This window comes from Cebus imitator, unplaced genomic scaffold, assembly GCF_001604975.1.
Source record: "Cebus imitator isolate Cc_AM_T3 unplaced genomic scaffold, Cebus_imitator-1.0 Scaffold32, whole genome shotgun sequence".
Lineage (NCBI taxonomy): Eukaryota > Metazoa > Chordata > Mammalia > Primates > Cebidae > Cebus > Cebus imitator.
In genome coordinates this window covers 5,059,788-5,085,879 of record NW_016107347.1, presented here as the reverse complement: position 1 = coordinate 5,085,879, position 26,092 = coordinate 5,059,788, and the positions used below count along the sequence as shown (strand labels likewise).

At 39.2% G+C, this 26,092-nt stretch overlaps 2 protein-coding genes across 10 annotated transcripts in view; both read right to left on the bottom strand.

Annotated features, from left to right (window-relative positions):
- Window positions 1-9,582: 9,582 nt before the first annotated feature.
- On the bottom strand, window positions 9,583-20,521 carry NRAS (NRAS proto-oncogene, GTPase). Of its 2 annotated transcripts, XM_017524231.2 has the most exons (7): window positions 19,813-20,521; window positions 19,202-19,329; window positions 17,240-17,418; window positions 13,572-13,731; window positions 12,579-12,702; window positions 12,215-12,253; window positions 9,583-12,119 (listed from the first exon to the last, which is right to left on the bottom strand). In XM_017524231.2, the coding sequence occupies exons 2-5, from the start codon at window positions 19,310-19,312 to the stop codon at window positions 12,583-12,585; spliced, it is 570 nt and encodes a 189-aa protein (XP_017379720.1). In that variant the 5' UTR covers window positions 19,313-19,329; window positions 19,813-20,521; the 3' UTR covers window positions 9,583-12,119; window positions 12,215-12,253; window positions 12,579-12,582. The 2 variants fall into 2 exon arrangements, with proteins under 2 accessions (XP_017379720.1, XP_037592936.1); XM_037737008.1 differs by lacking the exon at window positions 19,202-19,329 and having other exon boundaries at window positions 19,813-20,135.
- The window catches only part of CSDE1 (cold shock domain containing E1), a 41,268-nt gene continuing 35,246 nt past the window's right edge, over window positions 20,071-26,092 (bottom strand). For 3 of the 8 annotated variants that reach the window (XM_017524228.2, XM_017524222.2, XM_017524224.2), the window contains 4 exons: window positions 23,775-23,953; window positions 22,808-22,971; window positions 21,762-21,894; window positions 20,071-21,378 (listed from right to left, as the gene is read on the bottom strand). In XM_017524228.2, coding sequence (XP_017379717.1) covers window positions 21,331-21,378; window positions 21,762-21,894; window positions 22,808-22,971; window positions 23,775-23,953 — 524 coding nt within the window. In that variant the 3' untranslated portion in view covers window positions 20,071-21,330. The remainder of the gene's footprint in view (window positions 21,379-21,761; window positions 21,895-22,807; window positions 22,972-23,774; window positions 23,954-26,092) is intronic. The other 5 variants (XM_017524226.2, XM_017524227.2, XM_017524229.2 and 2 more) reach the window with 2 other exon arrangements.

Here is a 26,092-nt window from a genome sequence, read left to right as displayed (position 1 = left end):
GGGGCATTTAGCCTGTAAACATTTACATTTAAGGTTAATATCGTTGTGTGTGAATCTGATCCTGTCATTATGATGCTGGCTGTTTGTTTTGCCCACCAGTTGAGATGGAGTCTTGCTCTGTAGCCTAGGCTGGAGTGCAGTGGCCCAATCTTGGCTCACTGCAACCTCTGCTTCTGGGTTCAAGCCATTCTCCTGCCTCCTCCTCCTGAGTAACTGGGATTACAAGCACCCGCCGCCACTCCCAGCTAATTTTTGTATTTTTAGTAGAGACAAGGTTTCGCCATGTTGGCCAGCCTAGTCTCGAACTCCTGACCTCAGGTGATCTGCCCACCTCAGCCTCCCAAAGTTCTGGGATTACAGGTGTGAGTCGGATTCTTAAGGATAACCAATACTTAAGGGTTGGTTGTAGAAAGAAGAGATCACAAAAAGAAAGGTGAAATGAAAGGGGAGGAAGGAGAACCAGGAAAAATTGTATCACGGAGACTACTGGAGAAAAGCATTCTGAAACTGAGTCACAGGGTTAAATGCTGTGAGGCTTCATGAGAGGGAAGAAAGTCTATAGGCTTTGGCAGTTGGAAGGTTGGTGATGACTGTTGGCTCAATTCAGGTCCTCCAAAAAGATGCCCAGACAAGATTAGACATGCAAGACATTTATTGGGATAAAACCTGTGAATGATAAAGGGGAGAGAGCAGGAGTATGGAAAGAATGCCTTCAGATCATGATGTGATGCAGGTCTGACATGTGTGAGAGGAGAGAGGGGGAAAAAAGCCACAGAGTAGTCTGAGAACATCTTAGGCAAATGGTGAGTTCCCCAACAAAGATTGCCAGTACGGGAGTCCTGTTGCTGTGGTTTGAATGTGTCCCCCAAAACTTCATGTATTGGAAACTTAATCCCCAATGCAATGGTGTCGGGAGGTGGGGCCTAATAAGAGGTGACTGGGTCATGAGGCCAGAGTCTTTATGAATGGATTCATGTCATTATTGTGGGAGTGGGTTGTTATAAAGTGAGTCTGACCTCTGGTGCCTTTCCCTCTGTCTTTTGGTCTCTTCTGCCTCATGCTTTTTTGCAGTGAGATGACTCATCAGATGCCAGTGTTATGTTCTTAGACTTCCCAGCCTCCAGAACTGTAAGCCAAATAAAGTTTTATTGTTTATAAATTACCCAGTCTGTGATATTCTGTTATAGTAGCAGAAATGGACTGAAACAATTGCATAGAACAAATTTGGCCCAATTTTAATATCTCACTGTGTTGTCATTGATTCTGGGATGGGCAGGGTGGGTATTCAACATGACCTCATGTTTACAAATAAAGAGGTGTGGCAACTGTAAGCTGTCAGCCAGCCGTGCTCCATGAGACAGGTTCAAGAGCATCTTGTCCCACCTCCATGGCCGCCACAGTTGGAGAAGTTTGAGAAGACTCATGGGAATGGAGGTCTGATGGTTCTGACTGGAAGAGTGAATGGGAGGTGAAGAAGTGGAGACTCTTCTTCCCTAATGATGTTGTCAGACAGAGAATAGAAGGAGAAAACACAATGATAGAGGAAAACTAGGGTCAAGGGAGCATATTTATAGGATTTGGGGAACAAAGCAAAAGTAGATGGTGGGGAAACAAACATAAAGAAAGTGGAAACTAATGGTAGAACAAGTTTCCAGTTCTGGAGGACATGGGAGGAGGTGGAAGCAAGACCCAGGTGAAGAGAGAGGGGAGATCTTTTTTCTTTGAATCTGGAGTGGTGGAGGGGAGAAGGATGCAGACAGAGGTACTCTGAAATGGGGGAGTAAGTTTGGGGTATTCAAATCCTGCATTATTTTTTAGATTCTGGATTTATTGAGTAAATGAGTGAATATAAAGTTGTAAACATGTGGTTATGTCTAGCAAAAACTTTGTAGGTTTAAGTAATGAGGAAGAGTACAGAACAAATATTAAGTCTTTACTACCACATTAAAAATGAGAAGATCTTAAGAGAGGGATTTTTCTTTTTGGGAATTCCACCTGATGCAGGTTAAAAATATAATTGATTTTACTATGAAGAGTTTCTAAAAATGCATATATTCTAACATTTTATTTATTTGAGACAGTTTTTGCTCTGTTGTCCAGGTTGGAGTGCAATGGTGCGATCTCAGCTCACTGCAACCTCTGCCTCCTGGGTTCAAGTGATTCTCTTGTCTCAGCCTCCCGAGTAGCTGGGATTACAGGTGTCCACCACCACATCTGGCTAATTTTTGTATTTTTAGTAGAGATGGGGTTTCAACATGTTAGCCAGGCTGGTCTCGAACTTTTGACCTCAGATGAGACACCCACCTTGGCCTCCCAAAGTGCTAGGATTACAGGCATAAGCCACCATGCCCAGTGTATTCTAACATTTAATGCTTTAAAAATAATCCACAGTTTATCTATTTTTATTTTCTCATACAATTTAAAGTGAATTTTATTATTAATAAAGGACCAATTTCTTGATTAAAATTCAGGGCTTACTACTGCATATGGGGAAGCAGGCAACTTTATATGTAGTTGGTGTAAGTGTAAGATTTTAGCTTTTCTGAAAATAAATTTGGCAATATATTTATCAAAAACCCTAAAGAATGTGCTTATCCAACAATTTTATTTTTATGACTTTCTTAAGAAAATTTTTATGTAAGTAATCAAAAATGTACTTCAGGAATAAAGTAGCTAAACCTTTATAATAATCAAAAAGTAGGAAAAACCCACACGTCGACCATAAAAGATTGAATAAAATCTTTGGTATAACCATAAAATAAAATGCCATACAATAAAATGATATAGATTAATACATATTAACATGAAAAACATTCACAAAATTTTATTAGTGAATATTACAATGATGTATAGTATAATCTTTGTAAAAAAAAGTATTAATTTATATATCACTACAGTTTACACTCACATTCTTTCTGGGTAGTGTGATGACGGTGATTTTTACTTTTTTCTTTGGGCTTATTTACATTTTCTACTATGAACAAGCATTATTTCTACCATAAGGAAACAAACTGAATTTAAAGCAAAACAAAAACAAAAATCTCAATCATATCATCATCTGCAGCCTTCAAGGAAAATGCCCAGAAATTCCCTCTAATGGGAAAAGTCTACCTACTCATTTTTTCTCTAAGCATGCTTTTCTTCAGGCACCAGAATATAAGATAAACTAGGCTCATTTAATTCTATCTTTGTTTTAGTTTTTAGCAAAAGTATTATTTTCTATGTCTTTTAAAATGATTGGTGTGTGAATATTTCAGCTATACGATGGACCACATCAGTTGGAGCTAATCTAGGGACTTAACCATTGTTTACGACATTATTTTAGTGGAAAACATTCTAAGATCCAAGTATCAAATTTACAAAGGTAGTTTTTAAATAGGAGATTTCTTGTAGTTCATGGAGTTGGAGGTACCGGAGGCTCTGTGGGAAGCAGATGACGCTGTACAGGAATGAGCTGCACACAGATTACCGTGCCTGGATCCTTACTGTCCAGAAAGCCCTTGCTTCCATTCCGCTACAGCAGGTCTCCCTCCCTGCTGTGAAACTTGCTGGGGCCCCCACCTCTTTCCAACCTGTGCTCCATCCCATGACCCTCAATGCCTCAATGCCCACGGTAATTTGTGATTTAGAAGACAGCATACCAAAGGGTTCTGTGGGACTGAGGGTGACAGTCGGTTAACTGCCAGCTCAATTTTTTTGTTACATTGCTTCAGTGGGAGCAGTTCTGAGTTCATTACAACTTCCAGTTTAGGAACAGAACTGGAACATAGTTGCCAGCAGCAACTATAGGTTTTGTCATCCTGTTAGAGGTATATAACAATTCCTTTATACCTAAGGCATGCATTTTGGTTTGGAGCATAACCAAACCTGTTGAATTTTATGGTACTTTACTGCATTCAGTCTCATTTTCCTGTCAGTAATAATTTCCCATACATGCCTAAAAATAAAGAAGTCAGATTTATAAGACACATCCTTTTCCGTGAGACAAACTGACTTTATTTCCTGTCTCTGGAATGGAACTGAAATTCAGCAATTTGCTGTAAACAAAACAAGCTGTACTTCGGCAGTGTACTACGTTCTGTTAGAGAGAGGGAGGCACACCATGGGGTCCCTGCAATAAAAACAGTGGTAGAAACTGTTCTGTTTCCTGTTGATGTTGTGTTTTTACTATATATTAACTTACTTAATTTTCACAATGGTCTTTTGAAGAACTATTATTGCTTCCATGTTACAGTTGAAAAACTTCAGTTATAGAGAGGTTGTCTTGCTCAAGGTCATACAACTAATAAGTAGTAGAAGTGGCATTCAAGCCAAGGTATTCTGGCTCCAGAGTGGGGGCTCTTCGGTACTGTGTTATACACCATCTATTATGTAGAGTGCAATGAACGTGATTGTGTCTATAAGAATACTGGGATCTGGACTAGACATGAGGATGTGATCTGGTGATTTGCAGTTTGATAGATGGCTGTGAAAGTAGATTGGTGAAGTGGTTTTTATGCTTTTACTTATGAAATATTTTTTAAACTAAATCTTTTCTTCCCCCTACCAGAGACAGGATCTCACTCTGTGGGTCAAGCTGGAATGCAGTGGTAGTGGTGCCATCATAGCTACTGCATCCTCAAACTCCTGGGCTCAAGTGATCCTCCTGCCTCAGTTTCCTGAATAGCTAAGACTACAACAGGTGTGGCACTAGCTAAGATTTAAAACATCATAGAGACAGGGTCTTGCTATGTTGCCCAGGCTGTTCTTCAACTCCTGGCCTCAAGTGATCCTCCCACCTTGGCCTCTCAAAATGCTGAGATTCCAAGCGTGAGCCACCATGTCCAGCCTCAAACTAAATCTTGAATGAAACCTGAAAATGAAAATGATGAACGTGGAATTAATCTGGTGTGAAACTTGTTGGGAACTCCCACTTCTTCTCAACCTGCTCTTCACCCTACCTCCTCCTCCTTCCTTGAAGTTGGGGGACAAGGGAGGAGGAGAACCATAGCCATTCAGCCTCTCTTTGGTCTCCTTTATACTCCAAAGGCTTTGAGCAGCATGGTTTAAAAACTACTAGTGGCCAGGCATGGTGGCTCATGCCTGTAATCCCAACACTTTGGAAGGCCAAGGGAAGCAGATTGCTTCAACTCAGAAGCTGGAGACCACCTTCGACAACGTGGCAAAAACCCATCTCTATAAAAAGTACAAAAAAAAAAAAAAAGCCAGGTGTAGTGGTGCACCGGTAGTCCCAGCTAATCAGGAAGCTCACATGAGAGGACTGCTTGAGGATCCTGGGAGGTGGAGGTTGCAGTGAGCTGTGATGGAGTCTCTGAACTCCAGCCTGGGCAATAGAGCCAGATCCCGTCTCAAAGCAAAACGAAACAAAACAAAACAAACAACAAAACTACTAGTGAATCAAACAGAGCGGATTCTGGAAAACAGGAGACCTGGGTTTGAATTTTGGATAAAATCAGTACATTTTTAGGGGATTCAGTTTTCTCATCAGTAAAATGGAGATGATTCCTACTTGATATGGTTGTGAAGGATTAAATAAGGTATGCAAAAGCACAAAGCAATATATAAATATTAGTTTCTGTTTTTTGTTTTGTTTTGAGACAGGGTCTCACTCTGTCATTGGTGTGCAGTGACACGATCTCAGCTCACCACAACCTCCGCCTCCCAGGCCTGAGATTCTCCTACCTCAGCCTCCCCAGTAGCTGGAATTGCAGGCATGCACCACCATGTCCGGCTAAGTTTTTGTATTTTTAGTAAAGATGGGGTTTCACCATGTTGGCCAGGCTTGTCTCGAACTCCTGACCTCAAAAGATTCACCTGCCTTGGCCTCCAAATTGTTGGGATTACAGGCGTGAGCCACTGCACCCGGCCTGGTTTGTTTCTACATAGCCTTGATTTGGAAAGGAGAGGCCCAAGTGGCAATGAGATGTCAGACAGTATATGCTGCATCCTGGTAGCCAAGAGGACTTGCAGAAAAATCAGGGAAGGTGACCATGGGCAGTGTCCAGAGGTCAGCAGCTAGAACACTGAAGTTAAACAAGTTATGTCAGAGTAAGCACTGTCCTTCAACTTTGAAACAATCACCAAATTGCAATTAAGAAATTTTGTTTTAGAGGTTTCTGGGGAGACCCAGTAGAATATAAAACATTCATAAGGAACCAGTATCTGTCAAAATCACTGCTGTATGCCCAGAGCAGTACAGGGACTAGGTGCGTAAATAAATTAGGAGGGCGTCATGAGGAAAATGTACCAAATTACTGTAACAAAAACATTTTGTTAGTGCTTGTGGCTATGCCTTACCGGGGATCCAAATATAGTTCTCTTAGAGTAACACAGGTCTTGGTAATTTCATTTCATATGCCATACTAGTTTCATTTTGGACTTTAACAGTAAATGTCAAACTCCTCAACTTCACAGGCAAAACAAGCATACACTTACAAGATCTCTCGATCTAACTTTCAACATGTCTTTACACTTCATACCATTGATGTACAAAAATATTCCTATCAGGAATGTTGGGTCTGTTGTAAATGTGAATTGATTTACAAGAAAATATTTTAAAATCATGTGCAAGTTTTCTTTCAGACTTAATTATAATCCACACATTTCAAGCTCCTACGGAACTATCAATAGCGCCAATTGTACCATGTCCGCAGCATCCATTCTGAAAGATTGCTTTTCACGACCTGGGTATTTCAGGCTGCTGCAAATAAAGGAGACTGCTAGCTACAGCCACACCCTCCCGTATCAAGCACGTAGCTGCCTCTATCTTTAGAAACGTTAAGTCACAATATTGCAGGTGCTACCCATTTTTACTTCATATGGCTTCTACAAGTTGATGGTAATCTGAATTTATAGTAGTTAAGAGACTGAGTTCATTCCTCCCCTCCATTCCCCACTTCCACTCCTGAAACACCAGTAGTTTTTATAATAGACTTGGTGCAACTCTGAAGTAAATAATGTGGTAGAATACAACTGCAAATAATGGTCAAGTCTAGGTTCATGAATCTGAACCCTCTTATGTTCCTTTTGCCACTGGAAAGAGTATTTATATCTATTTTGGATGTTCCTGAAGTTCCAGCTTTCTATTAAGGTGAAGGGCCACATTTCACTGCCCAGTGAATTTTAAAAGCATTACAAAGCACACCCTTCCCTTTTGGAAACTGGACATTTGGAAACTCTATGCTCTTGAGTCATGGAGCTGGACATCCTCAGGCAGTTTTGCAAAATGATCACTAGCAAGGCCTCTTGGCCCCTTCTCATGTATTTATGGATATCAAATAACTCATGCAACTATGTTGGCCTTTCAATGACCTCGAGTATTGCTTATGAGAACAGAAATCTTAATAGCACAGAGATGCACAGTACCTTCTCATCATTTGTTTCTGTAGCTTTATTTTGCTGAAAAGAACAGCAGTTTTCATCGGAAAACATCTTTTCCTCTTTTCAATTAGAGAATCAAATATTAGAACAAATTTTTGTAAAATGTATATGAAAAAGAAACAGAATTATGGACTTTGTATCTCTCTCTCAAACTATTACCTAGGCCTCTATATGAGGTGACAGTTTGAAAGATACAAAGTTCATAATTCTGTTTTTCATATACATTTTACAATTAAAATATTTATACTTTCTAGTCGTTCTAACTAGAAAAAATACTTTTTTTTTTACTTGTCACTTAAAATTGGTTTTCCCAAGCTTACTTCAGCCACATGTTAATGACCTACCTTCCCCTGCCTCCTTTTTAAGAAAAAAAAGTGAAAACAAATTTTGATAAGTCTTTGGTAGAGTAAACCAAGGTCTTCAAAATTATAATATTCCAGTTAATTGAAAATGCCTAGATATGATATTATTCTTTTTAAAATCTCCTTAAGGTTGGGCAATCTGATAGATCCTAATTCAACTCTCCGATTTTGCAAGTGAAGTAAAATTAATTTATAAGACTTTGGGCCAGTGAGTAAAATTATATTGGGCCTCAAGTTCTCTAGTCTCTAGCTTCAATGCGCTTCCAACTACAGCAAGATTACTAGATTGTTCAGTAATGCAAAAACAAGACAAAAGAGCTCCAATGGCATCTTAATGTATGCATATCTGACAAATATCTATGAAATCACCCCCAAGGTAATACTTTAAAGTAGGTTTTTATATATTTTATATGATAAAATGAGGAACTCAGATACTCCAACACTTCTAAATGTCACATCCAAAAGTTTGAAATTAATATTAGCATTCTATAAAGGTATTTCAGTGAAAATAAGAATTATGACTAAGCCAAGAACTTCCAGTTTTTATTTTTTAAACATCATTTAACAAGAAAAACATTCAACCAAATTAAAAAGAATTAGATTGGATTAATTTACAATAAAATAATCAACTTAAAATATCAGCCCTTCCATTTAGGGCCAAGGAGGCCAATGGTTCCTGTTTAAACAGCAGAATTGCACAATTATTTTTACTTATATTTAATGGCACACAAAAATAAAAGTTTTACCACTTCCACTGACACCCTCCATTCCCTCCAGAGTAGAATTCATACAATTGCATCTTAGGTCAGAACTCAGGCTTTTAAAAATTATCTTGGCTGGGCACAGTGGCTCACGCCTGTAATCCCAGCACTTTGGGAGACCAAGGCGGGTGGATCACAAGGTCAGGAGTTCGAGACCAGCCTGACCAACATGGTGAAACCCCATGTCTACTAAAAATACAAAAATTAGCCGGGCGTGGTGGCACGTGCCTGTAATCCCAGCTACTCAGGAGGCTGAGGCAGGAGAATCGCTTGAACTTGGGAGGCAGAGGTTTCAGTGAGCTGAGGCTGCGCCACTGCACTCCAGCCTGGGTGACAGAGCGAGACTCAGTCTCAAAAAAGAAATCATCTTACATTTTGAAATATAATACAACTACTCTGGTAACAAGAATACTTTTAAAACAATTCTTACAGAAAACAAATACCTTAGATAATCGTGTGGCACATTAGACTTCTCAAAGAAACAGCAAAGATGAAAAATAATGTACAAGAATTATAGTCCCTTGTTTATAGAAACCATCCAAATAAAATATTTCCCTAATTTTCCTTGCTTCTTATAATTTATTAGCAGAGATGAATTACAAGAAGCAGAATGCACCATTTTTTGGTTCTTGGTTGTAGCTGCCAGCTTAGTTCATGACTATAAATATAAAGCAAATATGATTATGCTCACAATTTCCGGAGTGGGAAAAAACCCAGATAGCTCTAAAATGTTTCTCTATCCTTGCTTTCAAGTCATGACAAAAAAATTCACAGCAGTTTAAAGGATGGTGAAAGACTAAACATAGGGCCCACTACAATAAAGATTCATTTTACCTATTACACTCCCATAGTAAAAACTGTAGTAAGTATGATATTATATTTAAGTAACATTCTATAGTAGGCTGTTGGAGCAAATACAGCATTTAACAGGTTCATTTACAGACCAGGCATGGTAGCCTTTAGACAGAACATCTTATTTTCACACTCTTGAACATGTAACCTTTAAAAAAACCAAAAGGAACAAGTAATTTATGACAGCTGGCCAGGCACTTAATTTGGGGAAAGAGAAGGATTTTGAGGTAAACTAGAATTATTTTCAGCAATCACAAACATGGCCTAAAAACTACTTTTTACACCACACTGAAGTTATTCAGCTTTTAAGTTTGTCACTCCTTTGTGCCAAAATTCACACTTAGGTCTAACTTTTTTTTTTTTTTTTTTTTTGACGAGTCTCGCTTTGTCACCCAGGCTGGAGTGCAGTGGCACGATCTCTGTTCACTGCAACCTCCACCTTCCGGGTTCAAGCGATTCTCCTGCCTCAGCCTCTCAAGTAGCTGGGACTACAGGCGCTGGCCACCGTGCCTGGCTAATTGTAACTTCTTAAAAAACTATTCAAGGAACATACTCAAGTCTGAATTTTGGCCCCATTTAGAAACTTCTGTGCTTAGAACATACTTGAGAAAACTGTAAGTACATACATACAAAGGCTCTTTATTGGCACAAGCGCCCAAGATGAGTAACTATCTTTCTCCCTAATTTGACATCAAATTTAAAAGGTTTTTAAGGAAAAAAAAAATCAAACTGCCAGTCACAGAAAAAAAACAACAACAAAAAACTGTTACGAAAATTAGAGTAACACTGCCCCAGAAGGAGCAGAAACAGAAAAGTAGAATTTCCGTTTACAAATGACAGTACTGTGAAAGCTCCCAGAATTAGCAGTAAGGAGCACAACTCTCCAGGTGAGTTATATTCTGGGCACAGAATATGTTTCTTCTTTTTTGAATTTCAAGGTAATATGACATTTGCTTAATAAATGAAAATTCATAATGTAGAAGATGGAGGACCTCAATAAGCATTTAGATATTAGAAGACAGGAACAACGTGGCCATTTTGGAATTAGTCTTTTATCGCAAGTTATCCAATCCTATTTTTCATGAGAATTACCAGGGTATTATCTGCAAATGAAAATGGCAAACCTCCAAATCCTCATAACTATCAATTAATTATATCTTCCATTCCTGTCTCAACAATTTCAGCTTCCTGTTTTGAACAAACTCATCAGCTCAGATTTATCAACATCTTGTTTTAAACCATTCAAAGAACATTATGAATAAAGAAAATTTAAAACATTTTTCAGCTGAGACATCCTCATTCTCAAATGAGAATATTGGTTTAATTTAGAGTTTCTACATGGCTAAAAGAAAAAAAAAAAGATTTAAATACATGATACCAAGTTTTCCAGTCACGGTAAAGGGCTTATGCTAACTGACCTCTTCTTTCCTTGCAGGACTAACTGCAGGCATCCAGCAAAATTACTAGCTGGAGTTACTGCTGCAATGAGCAAATGTAGAAGAATTTCTTTCTCTGTGATGCTAACTGGAGTTTTCAAGTTTTGAAACTATGACCCTGGTCCATTAGCACCGTGCTTTACTCAACTGCAATAATCAAGCCCCTATTGCTGTGGGGGGAGGTACAGAAGGTAGGGTGAGAAGGGGATTGAGGGCAATTATATACATCATTAAGATACCATGATATACAGTGAAAATGTAATTTGTTAATACACTATATTTGAGGTTTGAAAATCACTGGTCACAGCTATTAAATAACAATGCACCAAAGTTTTACAATATTTGAACACCTGCAAATGTAGAGCTTTCTGGTATGACCCAAATTTGAATACAAATAGAAATTCATTGAATATTAGGCTTATCAGTAAGCTAGAGGAAACAAATACATTTTATAGGTAGTAACCTATGAAAACAGTGGAGATTAGGTAAAAATTAAGTGAAATTATTCATACGCTTTCAGTTTCATCTTTCTCCTGGGAAAGACCCAAAACAGGGCTCTGGAAAACCAACTTTATACATGTACAAAATGGCATCTGCTCTCATATAGATATAGCTTTCCCTCAATGGTAGATAAGTCACAGACATATCTCAGACATTCATTTTCATGCATAAAGATTTTTGAGACATCGATTCCACTGAAATATTATAAAGGAAGTCTACAAACCACTTCTATAAAAAGGCACTTCACTGTGAAAGTTGGATTTAATTACATGAAAGCTGAGAAGACTAGGAGAGACTCAAAATTGTTTCATTTTTGTATTTATGAATCTAGAGCAGATGCCAGTTTAGAGAATACAGCCGATAACATTAAAAACAAACAGCAATAATAACTATATTCTTGGCAAAACAGTAATTTATGACATTTCTTCAAAAATTAGCATAGTTCTAAGTTCAACAGTAAAAAAAAAAAATCACCAGCAGTTGCTACCTTAGAGCTCAAGACACTGTTTTCAATAGAATTTCACGTTTGCAGTTTGGTTCTCTGTTTCAGACATGAACTGCTTTTCAGATGAAATGCCTGCAGTGGCAGAAGTGTGTTTGTGTTATGGAATAACCCAGGGCAGAAAAGTAACAGGGAGTAACAAGAGGTGCATTTCTCTGGTCAGACAGCCAAGTGAGGAGGTAGTTATTCTGAGAACTTTTCAAATAGAGAATATTGTACTAAACTACTGAGAGTTGGGGAAGTAGCAGGAGCTTCTCTGTGAGACTAAAGATAGCGACAGGAATACTTCTCCTCCAGGGAAGTCAGGACCAGGGCGTCAGTGCAGCTGAAATAAAAATGAAATTTGTGTAAGTGATACGTTCAGAGTATAATAAAAACAAGTATGCAAAATTACAGGAATGAGATACATTTCCAAACTACCTTGAAAGTGGCTCTTTTCTGATAGAACTTTAAAAGTATCTGTAAGAAAAGAACAAAAACCATGTCATTATTATCTAGTCTCAAAGTAGCGATCCTTCAAATTCCTGGTCACTGCCAGGAATAGGTAAGTCCGCATTTCATAATGCCTTATAATTTCTAATGTTATCAAAAATACAAAGATACCTGTAGAATAATTAAATGTTTTACATACTTTAGACCTCAGTACTTTCAGAAAGTGCCGTAAGGAAAATACGCAGAAGAGCATAGGCAGAAACTCAAATAACATACAGACAATAACACTAACACTCCTCCAAACTGCCCAAATACTAAGATTTATAATTATGCCGAAAAGCCATATGCTCACCTTGTTACATCACCACACAGGGCAATCCCATACAACCCTGAGTCCCATCATCACTGCTGTTGAGTTTTTTCATTCGGTACTGGCGTATCTCTCTCACCAGTGTGTAAAAAGCATCTTCAACACCCTAGAAAAAGAACAAATGAAAAACAACAACAACAAAAAAAAACGAGAGAGACTGCTCAACGGACACAATCCAAATTGTAGGCTCTCTCGCATTTGTACCTCCTCATGTGGACATAAGATTCCAATTCCTAAATGAATAGCTGATAAAATAAAATATGGTGATTTAAGGAAGAGAACACTAAATTTCACGTTCCTATTGAATCACATGAACAGGCTGATATAAAAATGGCACATTTTGTCAAATAAACACTCAGGCAAAGGAAAAGGGTAATGTGAGACATAAGGAACAGAACTACCAGATCTAAAGACTCCATTCAGGAGGCTTTAGCCCTAAACAGGGGCTGGTGTTGACAGAGAAAGAACTAATGTTTATCAATATTTTTAGTCAAGGATCTTCAGTAGAAATATCTGTGGATGTTAATGCAGGAGTAAACATGCCATACTAGAATATTACTAAGTTCATTTTGGGTTTAAACAAGTGATAAGAAAAAGAACACTATTAAAACATGCCTAACAACAGGCCAGGTGCTATAATCCCACATCTGCAATCCCAGCACTTTGGGAGCCCCAGGTGGGAAGATTGCTTGAGGCCAGGAGTTCAAGATCAGCTTGGGCAACATGGTAAAACCCCGTTTCCACTAAAAATACCAAAATTAGCTGGGCATGGTGGTATGCACCTGTAGTCCCAGCTACTTGGGAGGCTAAGGCAGGAGAATCGCTTGAACCCGAGACTCGCCTAAAAAAAAAAAAAGAAAAAAAATGCGTAACAACAAAGAATACGAATGTGGATCACATCTCCGTCAGAGTTAATCAACTGATGTTCTCTGCCTAGAGCAAACCCTTGCACAAGTGCTGAATGCTACACCATACCTGTCTGGTCTTGGCTGAGGTTTCAATGAATGGAATCCCGTAACTCTTGGCCAGTTCGTGGGCTTGTTTTGTATCAACTGTCCTTGTTGGCAAATCACACTTGTTTCCCACTAGCACCATAGGTACATCATCCGAGTCTTTTACTCGCTTAATCTGCTCCCTGTAAAAAGGAATATGTTATCAGAACATAAAAGAAACAAGATTAGTCTGAGAGAAGTGGCTCATTCCTGTAATCCCAGCACTTTGGGAGGCTGAGGAGGGCAGATGGCTTGAACTCAGGATTTGGACTAGCCTGGGCAACATGGCAAAATCCAGTCTCTACAAAAAATATAAAAATTAACTGAGTGTGGTGGCACATGCCTGTGGTCCCAGCTAATTGGGTGACTGAGGTGGGAGGATCACCTGGACCCAGAAAGGTCAAGGCTGCAGTGAGCCATGATTGTTCCACTGCACTCCAGCCTCGGCAGCAGGAAAAAAAGTAAGAAAAGAAAGTGAAGAAAAGAAAAGGGAAGAAAGAAAAGGAAAGAAAGGAAGACAGGAAGGCAGGCAGGAAGGCAGACAAGATTTCAGAAAGGAATGGCTACAGCAAACTAGCAAATATTATGTAGCTCTATTATCTTCTAATAGTTTCACTTTTTCCTGCTTGAGACTTGATGCAGCAGCCATCAGGAAGCCATAAGTACAAGTTCACCTTCTACTGGGAGTAGATGGGTATTTTATCCTGATACATGCCCTAGTTAGGCTCCTGGATTCTCCCAAAGCACTAGGCTCTGGATTTGGCAGCTAGAAATCACTCCTTAAATTAAGGTCTGAAGTATAAAAAGTAAAGCTCACTACTGCTAAATAACTAGGCATCACTTTTCAATATGGGTGGTGCTCAAACATTTTCCTCGAACAAACTGTACATGAAGCTGGGCATGGTGACTCCCCTAGAGTCTTAGCACTTTGGGAGGTTGAGGTGGGAGGATCGCTTGACCTAGGAGTCTGAGACCAACCTGGGCAACATGGTGAAACCTTGCTTCTACAAAAAATATAAAAATTAGCTGGGTATGGTGGTATGTGTGCCCATGGTCCCAGCTACTCGGGAAGCTGAGGTAGGAGGATCCCTTGATCCGTGAGAGGTTGAGCCCTGAGAGTGTCATGCCACTGCACTCCAGCTTGGGCACCAGAGCAAGACTGTCTCAAAAAAACTAAAACAAGCTGGGCGCAGTGGTTCATGCCTGTAATCCCAGCACTCTGGGAGGCTGAGGCAGGGGGACTACTTGAGGTCAGGAGTTCGAGACCAGCCTGGCCAACATGGTGAAACCCCATCTCTACAAAAATATAAAAAAAAAGAAAAAAAAAAATTAGCTAGGCCTGATGGTGGACACCTGTAATTCTGGCTCCTCGGGAGGCTGAGGCAGGAGAATCTCTTGAACTCGGGAGGTGGAGGTTATGGTAAGCTACTGCACTCCAGCCTGGGCAAGAGCAAAACTCCATTTCAAAAAAAGAAAAACTAAAATAAAACACTGTAGCTGGAAGTCCAAGCTATAAAATAGAAAACACAAGAAGTGCTCTTAGTAAAGGGAGGCCGAAGCATCTAGAACTCCTGACTGACAGCACTCCCTTTGATGACATGTAAGACACACAGCAGGGAAACTATTGGTTTTGATTGTCTTGACCAACATGATCCAACAGAGCTTTCTGTGATAATGGAAATGGTCTGTATCTGTACTGTTCAACATGGTAGCCACTAGTAGCTACTGGGCATTTGGTGGTTAAGAATCTAATTTTTAAATTTTACTTAATTAACTGCAAATAACCACTTACTGCACAGTATTGTTCTATATTCTACTTTTGGATTACCCACTAAGTCCGGTATCTGAACAGCAGTCCATTGGCTATTTGCAAAGCTGTGCCTGATGGCAGTAGCCTATATTAATAAATAAGACAGCCTTAAGTACCCGGACCATGCCACTGTTAGGTTACTACTGATTTTTACATTAAACAAGCCTCTTTGAGGATCCATAGGAAAATTTCCTTCTAGTAGCAGTATAATTCTGCTGCTTCTGATCAACTGACTGCTTTCAGCATACAAATACTGAGTCTTTCGGCTGGCTACTTCCCTTTCACAACAGTGACCAAATTTGTAGTCCACCTTTAGAAAGTCATTGGAGCTTCATAGAAGCACAATCACAGAATATACTCACTCCTAAATGTGTTTTATTTCCTTTACCCTTATTTTTTGTCTCACTTAAGCCTATTTTTCATTAATTTTATCTTGCTTTACTATATGCATTTTAATAAGATGTTTTAAATACTCTTTGGTTTAAGGTAGGGCACATAGAAAAATGAATAAATGCCTTGTAAGAAAAAAATGACTTCTAGAAATTCAACAAACATTATTAGATGCATGCCAAGTGTGGGAATTTTATTAAGTATTACTATTACTTTTAGACAGAAAAGATGAGAAGTTCAACAGGTTAGGAAAAGAACATTTGAATTCAGTTTTGGACCAATCTGCTTTTTGAAAGCAGACATCTTCACATGGATGGAAAATAAGCCAGGACTCAAGCCTTTAGGCAGAACATTTAAGTAGCATTTACTGTGTGCCAGGTACTATTCTGAATGATCTGCATATTTATTAAAACTCTAATCTTCACAACAACTCTATGAAGTAGTATTATTATCTCCATATTACAGGTAAGGAAAGCCACATAGCCCCAAAGTCACATCACTAATAAACAGAGCTAGGCTTCAATCCAGGTAGAGCTGCTATATATAACCATTATATCATTCTGTTTAAGAACGCTGTGCTAAGAAAAAGGGGCCCTGGGTTTTTGGTCCTGGCTCTGCTACTAATAACAATCCTGACTCCAAAACCTAACAAACCATCTTCCGAGCTATTTCTGATTCTGTAAAATAAGAATATTGTACTAGAATGTTTATGGTCCAATCTAGCTTTGAAACTTTATGGTTCTATAGACAAAGTCTGTCTTTATGTTCCTTTGCTTTGGCTTCATTTTTATGTATTCGCCTTTTGTTTTTTCCTATCATCTTTTTTTCTTTTTTTTTGGAGACAGGGTCTTGCTCTGTTGGCCAGGCTGGAGTGTGGTGGAGTGATGATGCCTCGACCTCCTGAGCTCACGCGATCCTCCCACCTCTGCCTCCTGAGTAGCTGCCACCATGTCTGACTAGTTTGTTTAATTTTTATTTGTGTAGAGGACAGGGTCTTGCTCTGTTGTCCAGGCTGGTTTCCAACTCCTGGTCTCAAAGTGATTCTTCCACCTTGGCCCCCCCACGTACTTGTCAGTACATGGAAAGTACTGACATTCCATGTGTGAGCCACTGTGCCTGGCCCATCTTTTCCATTACATACTGAAAGATGTTTCTTGGAGATGTTTTCCTTTCTGAAATTCCTTTGTGATCTCTAATTACAACTATAGTTCCGAACCGTTCCCAATAGCAGGCTTCACTTATTATTAAACATTATAGGAAGAGTATATTATGTAAAATAAATTCCAGTATTAACTTTCAGTAATTATTCTAGATTCTCAATGTCAAACAACCTAAAACCAACTCTTGCCATAATTAAAAAGCTCCATTTTCCCTAGTGTGGTATCCTCATTTCCCTATAAAGCTTTGGAACACAAAGATCATCCTTTCAGAGAAAATAATGCTCCTAGTACCTGTAGAGGTTAATATCCGCAAATGACTTGCTGTTATTGATGGCAAATACACAGAGGAAGCCTTCGCCTGTCCTCATGTATTGGTCTCTCATGGCACTGTACTCTTCTTGTCCAGCTGTATCCAGTATGTCCAACAGACAGGTTTCACCATCTATTACCACCTGTTTTCTGTAAGAATCCTGGGGGTGTGGAGAGTAAGGGGGCGGGAGGGGAAGGAGGTTCAATATTTATTTAAAAGCCACAAGGAATGCAATGTATTTGCCAAGGTTAAATATGTTTCTAACTATTCAAGCCCATTTCTGCCTATCTGGTTTGTCCCTCAAATTGCTATTATATAATCACAAACAAAAAGTATCCCATGTCACCCTAGGTAAAACAACAACAACAACAACAAAACCATCAAATTCTATATGACTGAAGAAAAGAAATATAGTTACTCTGTTCCTGGAAAAGATTAAAAAAACAAGGTAACTCAAATGACAACTCTACTGCAGCCAGCAGGCTACAGATTAAGAACCTAGTGTATTTCACTAAGCAAGGAACTGGACTGTTTTATTTGTGCTGTTTAAGAAATCTAAACAAAACCTCTACCAATTAGAACCTGGCCCTATATACATTATTTGTGTTTATGACTAAATATACAAATACCTTTTGTTTCAGAGAAGGCTATAACACCAAATATTTTTTTTTCTCATGCAGAGGTACCTTTGGGAAGTATTCCTGGATCAAATTCTTAAAGGTTGCAAACAAAGTATAGTTATAATTAATCTCAGGAAGACAGACATGAATAGATCATATAAAAAAAATTTTCATTTTGGTTTTAAGGCAACAGGCCTTTTATTTGTATTTTAATAATGTCATCACACTTGGAGAACTCTGGAGTATTAGAAGTGCTCTATACTGTTACCTGGGTGGTGGCCAAACGAGTACATAAAAATGCAAAAAGCACTGGGCTGTAGACCGAAGACTTACGTATTTTACTTATGTAAATTGCTCAATAAATAAAACAGAAAATACTTTTAAAAGTTATTAAAATATTAAATATTTAATATAAAATATTAAGGCGGTTAAGCCTGAAATAAAGATTTTGCCAAGGATTAGCAACCAATTTTTTTTTATAGTGGCTATATTAGAGTTAGTTTGCATCAATTAAACACTAGCAGCCAGATGGTAGGGGGGCCCAGTGTTAATTAAAATAATCTCTAAAGTTAGACATTTCTAAACTGAACAAAATGACAAAATCCTTTATTTAAACAGCCTTAGACGCCACTTACTGAAGACAATTTGTACCATGAACTCTCACAGTAACAAGAGAATACCTAGGTACTGTTACATAGTCCTTTACCATTCATATATAACTTAAACATATTATTTAATTTTCCATAACATCCCTGGGTGGTAGACAGGACAAGTTTATAGTAATTTAATACATGACTAAAATTAGGCTAAGAGAGATTCATTTGCTTAATAACACACAAGTAAATTAACTGGAAACAGAGACCCAAATCCTAGGTATAAAGACTAAAAATCTCAAGTTCTTGTGACTCCAATCATCTGGTCTCAGCTGCTTCAACTAGCTAATAAATAAAAATTGAAGAACACTCAGATCTCTGAATCCTTTATCTCCATCCTATTATCTCCTATACAGACAGTCTCGCTACTATGGCCTGTGTTTCTCATGTAATAGAGATGTCATATACGAAGAAACTCATGAATGAACTCAACACTGAATTTGCAATAGTTTACGTAACTCTTAAAAACTGAAAACGTTTTAGAAACTTCAGCAGCTAATAAAAATGAACTGTTCTCTATAAACACGGAAAGCTTATTGCATATCTGAATGCAGTACCCAAAACAACTTTTTACTTTCTCTCCTTTTATTCTTTTAATGAAGAATATGGGTAAAGATGATCCGATAAGTGAGGGACAGGGTCAGGTCAGCGGGCTACCACTGGGCCTCACCTCTATGGTGGGATCATATTCATCTACAAAGTGGTTCTGGATTAGCTGGATTGTCAGTGCGCTTTTCCCAACACCACCTGCTCCAACCACCACCAGTTTGTACTCAGTCATTTCACACCAGCAAGAACCTGTTGGAAACCAGCAATCAGGGTTAATTGACGAGCCACAGTCACAGTACTTTAAAGCTTTCTATAATCAATGGAAACAAAAACCTGAGCGTGACCTTCCATTTGGTTCTTAAAGTGATTCGGGAACACAAAAACACCAAACTAATTAACGTCGGCCTCACATTTCTGGAGTACAGTCTTCCAGCAACCCCCACCCTTGGCTATTTTTCAAGTCCTTGGGCCCCGCCCTCAGCCTAAGCTATGGAAATCCCCCTTCCTATTACTCCTGTAAGCCTTTTCAGCTCTAGCGGGCAGCCTACAGGCCGTAACTCCCTTTCATTCTCCCTTCGTCTCCAAAGATCTCCCCACGCAGGCACCAAATGGAAGGACCCCCGCCCAAGGCCTTTGTCTCCAGATGGTAGATTTTGCTCAATTCCTGGCATCAGCGAAACGCCTGAACATTCCACAACTCAAAGCCGAACACTATGCATGCGAGAACCTTACCTCAAGCTCTACTGCCTCTGCTTTGGACAGACTTAGGACCACAGCTAGGAAAAATGTTGGAGACCCCGGAACCGCCATGAACAGCCCCCACCAGGGAGCGGCACTTCCGGCCCCGCCCGCTACGTAATCAGTCGGCGCCCCAGGCGCCTGAGTCCCCGCCCTGGCCACGTGGGCCTCCGAACCAGGAGTCACGCGGCAGGCCGCACCCAGACCCGCCCCTCCCACACGGGACGTTTCAATAATGAAAGCGCTAGGTGCTAGTGTCTCAAAAATCAGTAAAACTTTATTCGCTTCCATTCTTTCGCCATTAACAGAAAACTGGAGAAAGCAAAAATGTTTTGTGTTTACAAAGATAAACGGCCTCTTTACCCAGAGATCAAAACCTCAAACGACAAGGGGGAAGATAAAAGAGCCCTCCCCCACATCCCCTGAGCTGACCCTTGTCTTCTTAGACAAAGCCTTCAGTCCACTGGCCAGGGACCCTGTATATGGCCAATTCAAGAAGAGGGCCAAGAAATCAGACCCATCTATTCCCGTGATATAAAGTTGAACAGAAGCTACACCAAGGGTCAAGTGTCTGTATTTCACAGGACACAGTAACCAGGCGGCTACTTATAAAAAAAACAAGATTCATTTCAGGCACAACTTTTTTATTTTTTTTTGTTTTGTTTTTAAATCAGTAAAAGAAACTGGGTCCTAGAAGCTGCAGTGATCTAAGCAGCAGCAAGTTTGTGCATTCATTTTTTTTTGTTTTTGTTTAAATATGTTTAAATTATCACACTGCTGGCACTCCTCATTTGCATGAAATTCTGCACCATACTTACTTATTGTAGTAAAGTTACCCCCCATCCCAGGAAAAAAAAATACTACTCTGGAAGATAATTTGCACTGAAATATAACCAAACTTCTTTAAGTGGATTGTGACAAGATTATAAATGATATGAAAAATAACATTTCAAAATTTGGCCATTAACTTTAAGAAATGGTTTGCCTATACAAATTTTTGTAATTTTTAAAAGATAATATATTCTACCCTCATATGGTCCTCAGAATTAAAGCATAATGAACAGGAAGGAAAAGGAAAAGAATGCAACTGAGTGCTAAGGCAGAACATCTTGCCAGAAGTAATTAATGAAGGTAGAGTATAAAATGAATATCAAGTGCAGAATTTCACAGGGCCAACAAGATATAACAGTCTATATTTTTCACTTACACAGGCGAAGTGGATTTTGCAATTAACAGTTGCGTTAAATGCACCAAATAAAGCTCCTAAAATTGATACTATAAGGCGCCACCTTAAGTTTTCCAGGCTGCAACTGTGCATTATTTTAAAATGGTTTTCTTAAATTTATTTATTTTTTAAACATAACACGAGGAAGGTGTTAAAACTGGTGTAATAGCTCAATAGAATAAGTATTCCAGATTTCGGGAGGGATGAAGAGGGAGATATTCAGAACCCTTCACCAGATTCCCCCCAACTTGATCATAGTGGATTAATGATGTGCTTTGTGGATGTGGTTAGTCAATGACACCAGCTTGACGGATCTTTCTTTCTGCACCAAACCCCTGTGGGAGGAAAAAAAATCCTGCAGTTAATGATTTTAGTACACAACAATCACGGTACATTCACTATTCCCAAATGAAACTACAAAAGCATTATTTTTAATCAACTTATGCACTACTAATTCTTTCCTCGAGAAAATCCATAGTAAGCCCTTCTGACCCATTACCTAAACTATCTTCAAAGTATCAAGAAAAGAAAATGGGCTTCTTACTGTAAGCAACCATTAGGTTAGGGGCTGAATCAATGTGTAGAAAGTCCTAAACTAGTTATAAGCAATATGGAAGTCTCCTTGCTTAAGTTTCCTGACCTATTATTTAAATAGAACCACATATTATATGTTGGTCTATCATTTGGCCTCCCCTACAAGCCTTGTATGGGCTCATACCATTGAATTATCTGGTCCCCTTGGCTGACGAAGAACCATTAGGCGAGGAGCACTGGCATCATCCAGGGTGATGTTCTTCAAACGATTGACCAACCGATCAGGTCGAGGAGCTGCAACAGCCTTGGGGCCCTCACTGTAATGAAGTCAAAAGATGAGAAGAAACCACACTTGGTGGGCAGATAGCAAGCACTTGCAAAGGAGTGTGTTTTCTATCTAACTGCCCAAACGACTCACTTTTAATGACAGGACTCTCGCCTCATCTACCTAGCTGGAAAGACAAGACAGACAAGTTTGTTTATATATTATTTTCCCCAACTCAATGTTCCAACTTAATAGGAATGGAAGGAATCATTTGCAGACCCTAGACTTGAATGGAATCGGACTGACCAGTTCCACAGATGCATTAAAAAACAAGGTAGCAGATGTGGTAGCTAACACCTGCAATCCCAGCACTTTGAGAGGGCAGGGCAGGAGGAACACCTGAGCTCAGAACTTTGACATCAGCCTGGGCAAAACAGAGGGACCATGTCTCTACAAAAAAATAAAATTGGGAGGGACCATGTCTCTACAAAAAATAAAATTGGCTGGGTGTGGTGGCGCATGCTTGTAGTCCCAGCTACTCGGGACGCTGACATGGGAAAATTGTTCAGGCCCAGGGAGTTGAGGTTGCAATGAGTTGTGATGGTGCCACTGCACTCCAGCCTGGTTAACAGAGTGAGACTGTGTCTGGAGTGGGCGGTGGGGGGTGGGGGGGTGATGAAGCAAAGTGGCATTATGAGTCAGGATGGTTAAACTATTAGAATTTTAAGCACCATATAACCAGAAATGACTTAATGGAAGAAAAGGAATTTGGAAAAAAATTTTAAAAACATGTACTACAAAATCTTTTTATATTAGACTAGAAGTAGGAAGTATCAAGAAATAAAAAATGGCAGAAGAGAGGATAAAACAAGGCAAAGAAAAGTAAAGTAATGTGACGAACAGAGACTACAGAAGTCGAGATACTCCAGGGTAGTTACTAATCAAACCACAATAACAAAACTCACCAGACTCGCCAAACATTACAGGCGCTGCACTTGCCAGTGCGCTGATTAAGAATCACTGAGAACTCCACCTCATCTCCTGCCTGTAGCTCAATGCCATCCTGAACTTCTTTCACATGGAAAAAGAGCTTCTTGCTATCTCCTACTTCATAGTTAATAAAGCCAAACTGAAAAAAAAAGAAAGGAAGTAGCTAAAAAAGAGAAGACATGCCACACTTCACTCTGAATGAGGCACAATGTTTGTCCCTATTATCTTAAGGATGTATAAAACATGGTATTAACGTTGATACTGCAATCCAGCTGCTTGTGGTAAAACTTGTCAGGGAAGAAATGTATCTTTGAAATCAGTGCCATTTATCATAAACTTGACCCAAACAAATAAAAGTTCCTTCATATATTATGAACTAAGCTTTTTGAATTAAGCAAACTCATCAGGAAGCTGTTACTTCCACATATACATTGGTTTGATCCCTTCTAGAATTAAGCTGGGTTATAGTATTCTATGAAGCAGCCATACAAAATGCTATATTCCCTGTACTGATGAAAAACATTGAGAACTCAAATTTCCCTGAGATCTCAGTAATAAGACTAAGCTTGTTTGCCCAAAGCTTGTTTTTTCAGTACTTGTCAACATGATTTCTGTGTTTATGCAAAAGAAGCTCAAAGCAAAAGTGTACAAACCCATATAGTTAGTCCTTCTATTCTGGAAATCTCACCCCAAACTTATTTTTCCCATTGTGTAATATCAGTTACTAACACCACTCTTACTTTCGCATTGCTAATACAGTCACTTTTTCTTTGTGTAGTTTTCTGTTTTTATTAAGCTACCTCAAATGACTGAAAAAAAAGCTAAAGTAGAAATAAAAATCAAATCAATGTTGATGATTTCCCCTTGGCTAAAAAAATTTCAACGTTTTGGTTACCAACTCATAGAAGGATCAAATTCAGATGCAGAGATGCTGGCACTTACCTGATCTTTCACACATTCCACTGTGGCCCTACGCAGGGGTGTGATGTTGTAAGCCATAGTTTGTGCATTTTGGCCCAGGACACACAATTGGAACTTGACACTCTCCCCTTTCTGCAGGCAATCCCCTTTGTTGGCCATCCCAACGATGCCAAATGGATAGACCTCACCTTTCATATTCCCTGTAGGAAAAAAACAGGTACAAAGTCTAAAAGCTATTATTTCACAACAGTCCTCTGCTGATGATCCTAGGAAGTTTACGTTACCTAAAAACAATATATATTTTTAATACTTGGAAGTTTCACCTTAAAGCTTAAATGAAATCCCAAATCTTAAATACTACCATGGAACCAAATGAGAACATAACAGCTCATCAGTAGTTTACTAGCTAATGAATAATTTTAAACTGGATTCATAAATTAAAAGAAAAATCATACTGTCATTTACAATCCCATTACCTAAGTTTTAAGCACTATGGGTTGCTCATGTCCACAAGAGTATCTTCTTCCCAAGTTCACAATATGAGCCAACCAGCCAAAAATATTTTTGTCCCATAATCAGCCAGTAAACTAGGCAGGCATAGGCAAAAACAATCTAGATAAATCTCTTTGACACTCCATCTCCTTTTTTTGTTCCAATTCTGGCTCCCTCAAACTAATAGGTTCCTTTTTCCAGATCAGAGATCAAAAAGCTTTTTCCTAAAGGGCCAAATAGTACATACTTTAGGTTTGTAAGTCATCCTGTCTAGCCAACTCTGCTGTTGTAGTGAGAAAGCAACTATAAACAAATGCTTGTGGCTGCGTTTCAAAGAAAACTATCACAAAAAAAGGCCACTATGTATGCTGAGCCCTGCCTCAAAGTATAAAGTTGCCTGGAGGCCAGTGCAGGCTACAGATAAAAACTATGCCAAAGAATTCAGCTGCCTAATTCAGCATCCAAGCAAATATGTTCAGTCAACAAAGGGAAAACATGAGGAAAAACAGGTGGGAACTGGAAGCTTCAGAAACACTTTTAAACATCCTCTTGATGATTACAAGTGAAGAATTTTTGTTGTTGTTAAGACAGGGTCTCGCTCTGTTGCCTAGGCTGGAGTGCAGTGTTGTAATCATGGCTCACTGTAGCCTTGACTTCCTGGGCTTAGGTAACCCTCCCACCTCAGCTCCCAAGTTGCTGGGACTACAGGCACGCACCACCATGACTGACTAATTTTTTTTTGTAGAACAGGGTTTTGTCATGTTGCCTAGGCTGGTCTCAAACTACTGGGCTCAAGTGATCTGCCCACCTTGGCTTCCCAAAGTGTTGGGTTTACAGGTGTGAGCTACCACACCTGGCCATTTTTTTTTTTTTTGAGATGCAGTCGTGCTGTATTGCCCAGGCTGGAATTCAGTGGCATGATCTCAGCTCACTGCAACTTCTGCCTCCTGGGTGCAACCTCCAGAGTAGATGGGAATCATAGACAACCACCACAATATCTGGCTAATGTTTTTATTTTTAGTAGAGATAGGGTTTTGCCATGTTGGCCAGGCTGGTCTCAAATTCCTGATCTCAGGTAATCCACCCACCTTGGCTTCCCAAACTGTTGGGATTACAGGCATGAGCTTCTGCGCCTGGCCTCAGCCATTTTTTTTTATTTTAAATACAGGAACCAAAAAATTTTGAGGAGATAATCTGAAGAGATCAAGTCATGAGGAAGAGTGGTTAGGGGAAGCTGGTCTGACCTCATGGAATAATAATTATTACCATTTATGATGCACATACTGATTCTTAATTTATAGAACCTTCTAAGATTGACAGTATTACCATCATAAAGATGAAGAAACTGAGCTAGTAAAGATTTGTCTAAGATTATATGCCAGAACGATGTACAGATCTAGGTCTGCCCAACTTCAAAGTCTTATACTGAGTTACAGCTGTGTTCCTAAATAAGAGAGCTAGTTTTTACCAAATGGGAAAATGTGATCTAAGTCCCAGGCTTAAAGATGCCTAAAAAGTTTTCTTTTCCACAAAATCCTTGCTTTGGACTATATCCCACAGTCAGTGCTGAATAGTGGACTGGGAAATAGGGATAAGAAAGGAAGTAAAAGCAGCACGTTAGGAGGAGATGGAAGGGCAATTTGATACAGTATCACGAGTTAAAGTTAGTAGCCCATACTCCCATGGCCTTTTTAGGGGTGTGATTTCATGACATTTGTTTAAAAGACTCACTTGTATTGCCAATTCCTATTTAGAGGTGGGGGAGCAGTGGTTTTACATAAAACAGAAATTCTAAGTATACTATGTGGTAAAGGAATAGGTTATCAAGGTTTATTTCCTTCTCCCAA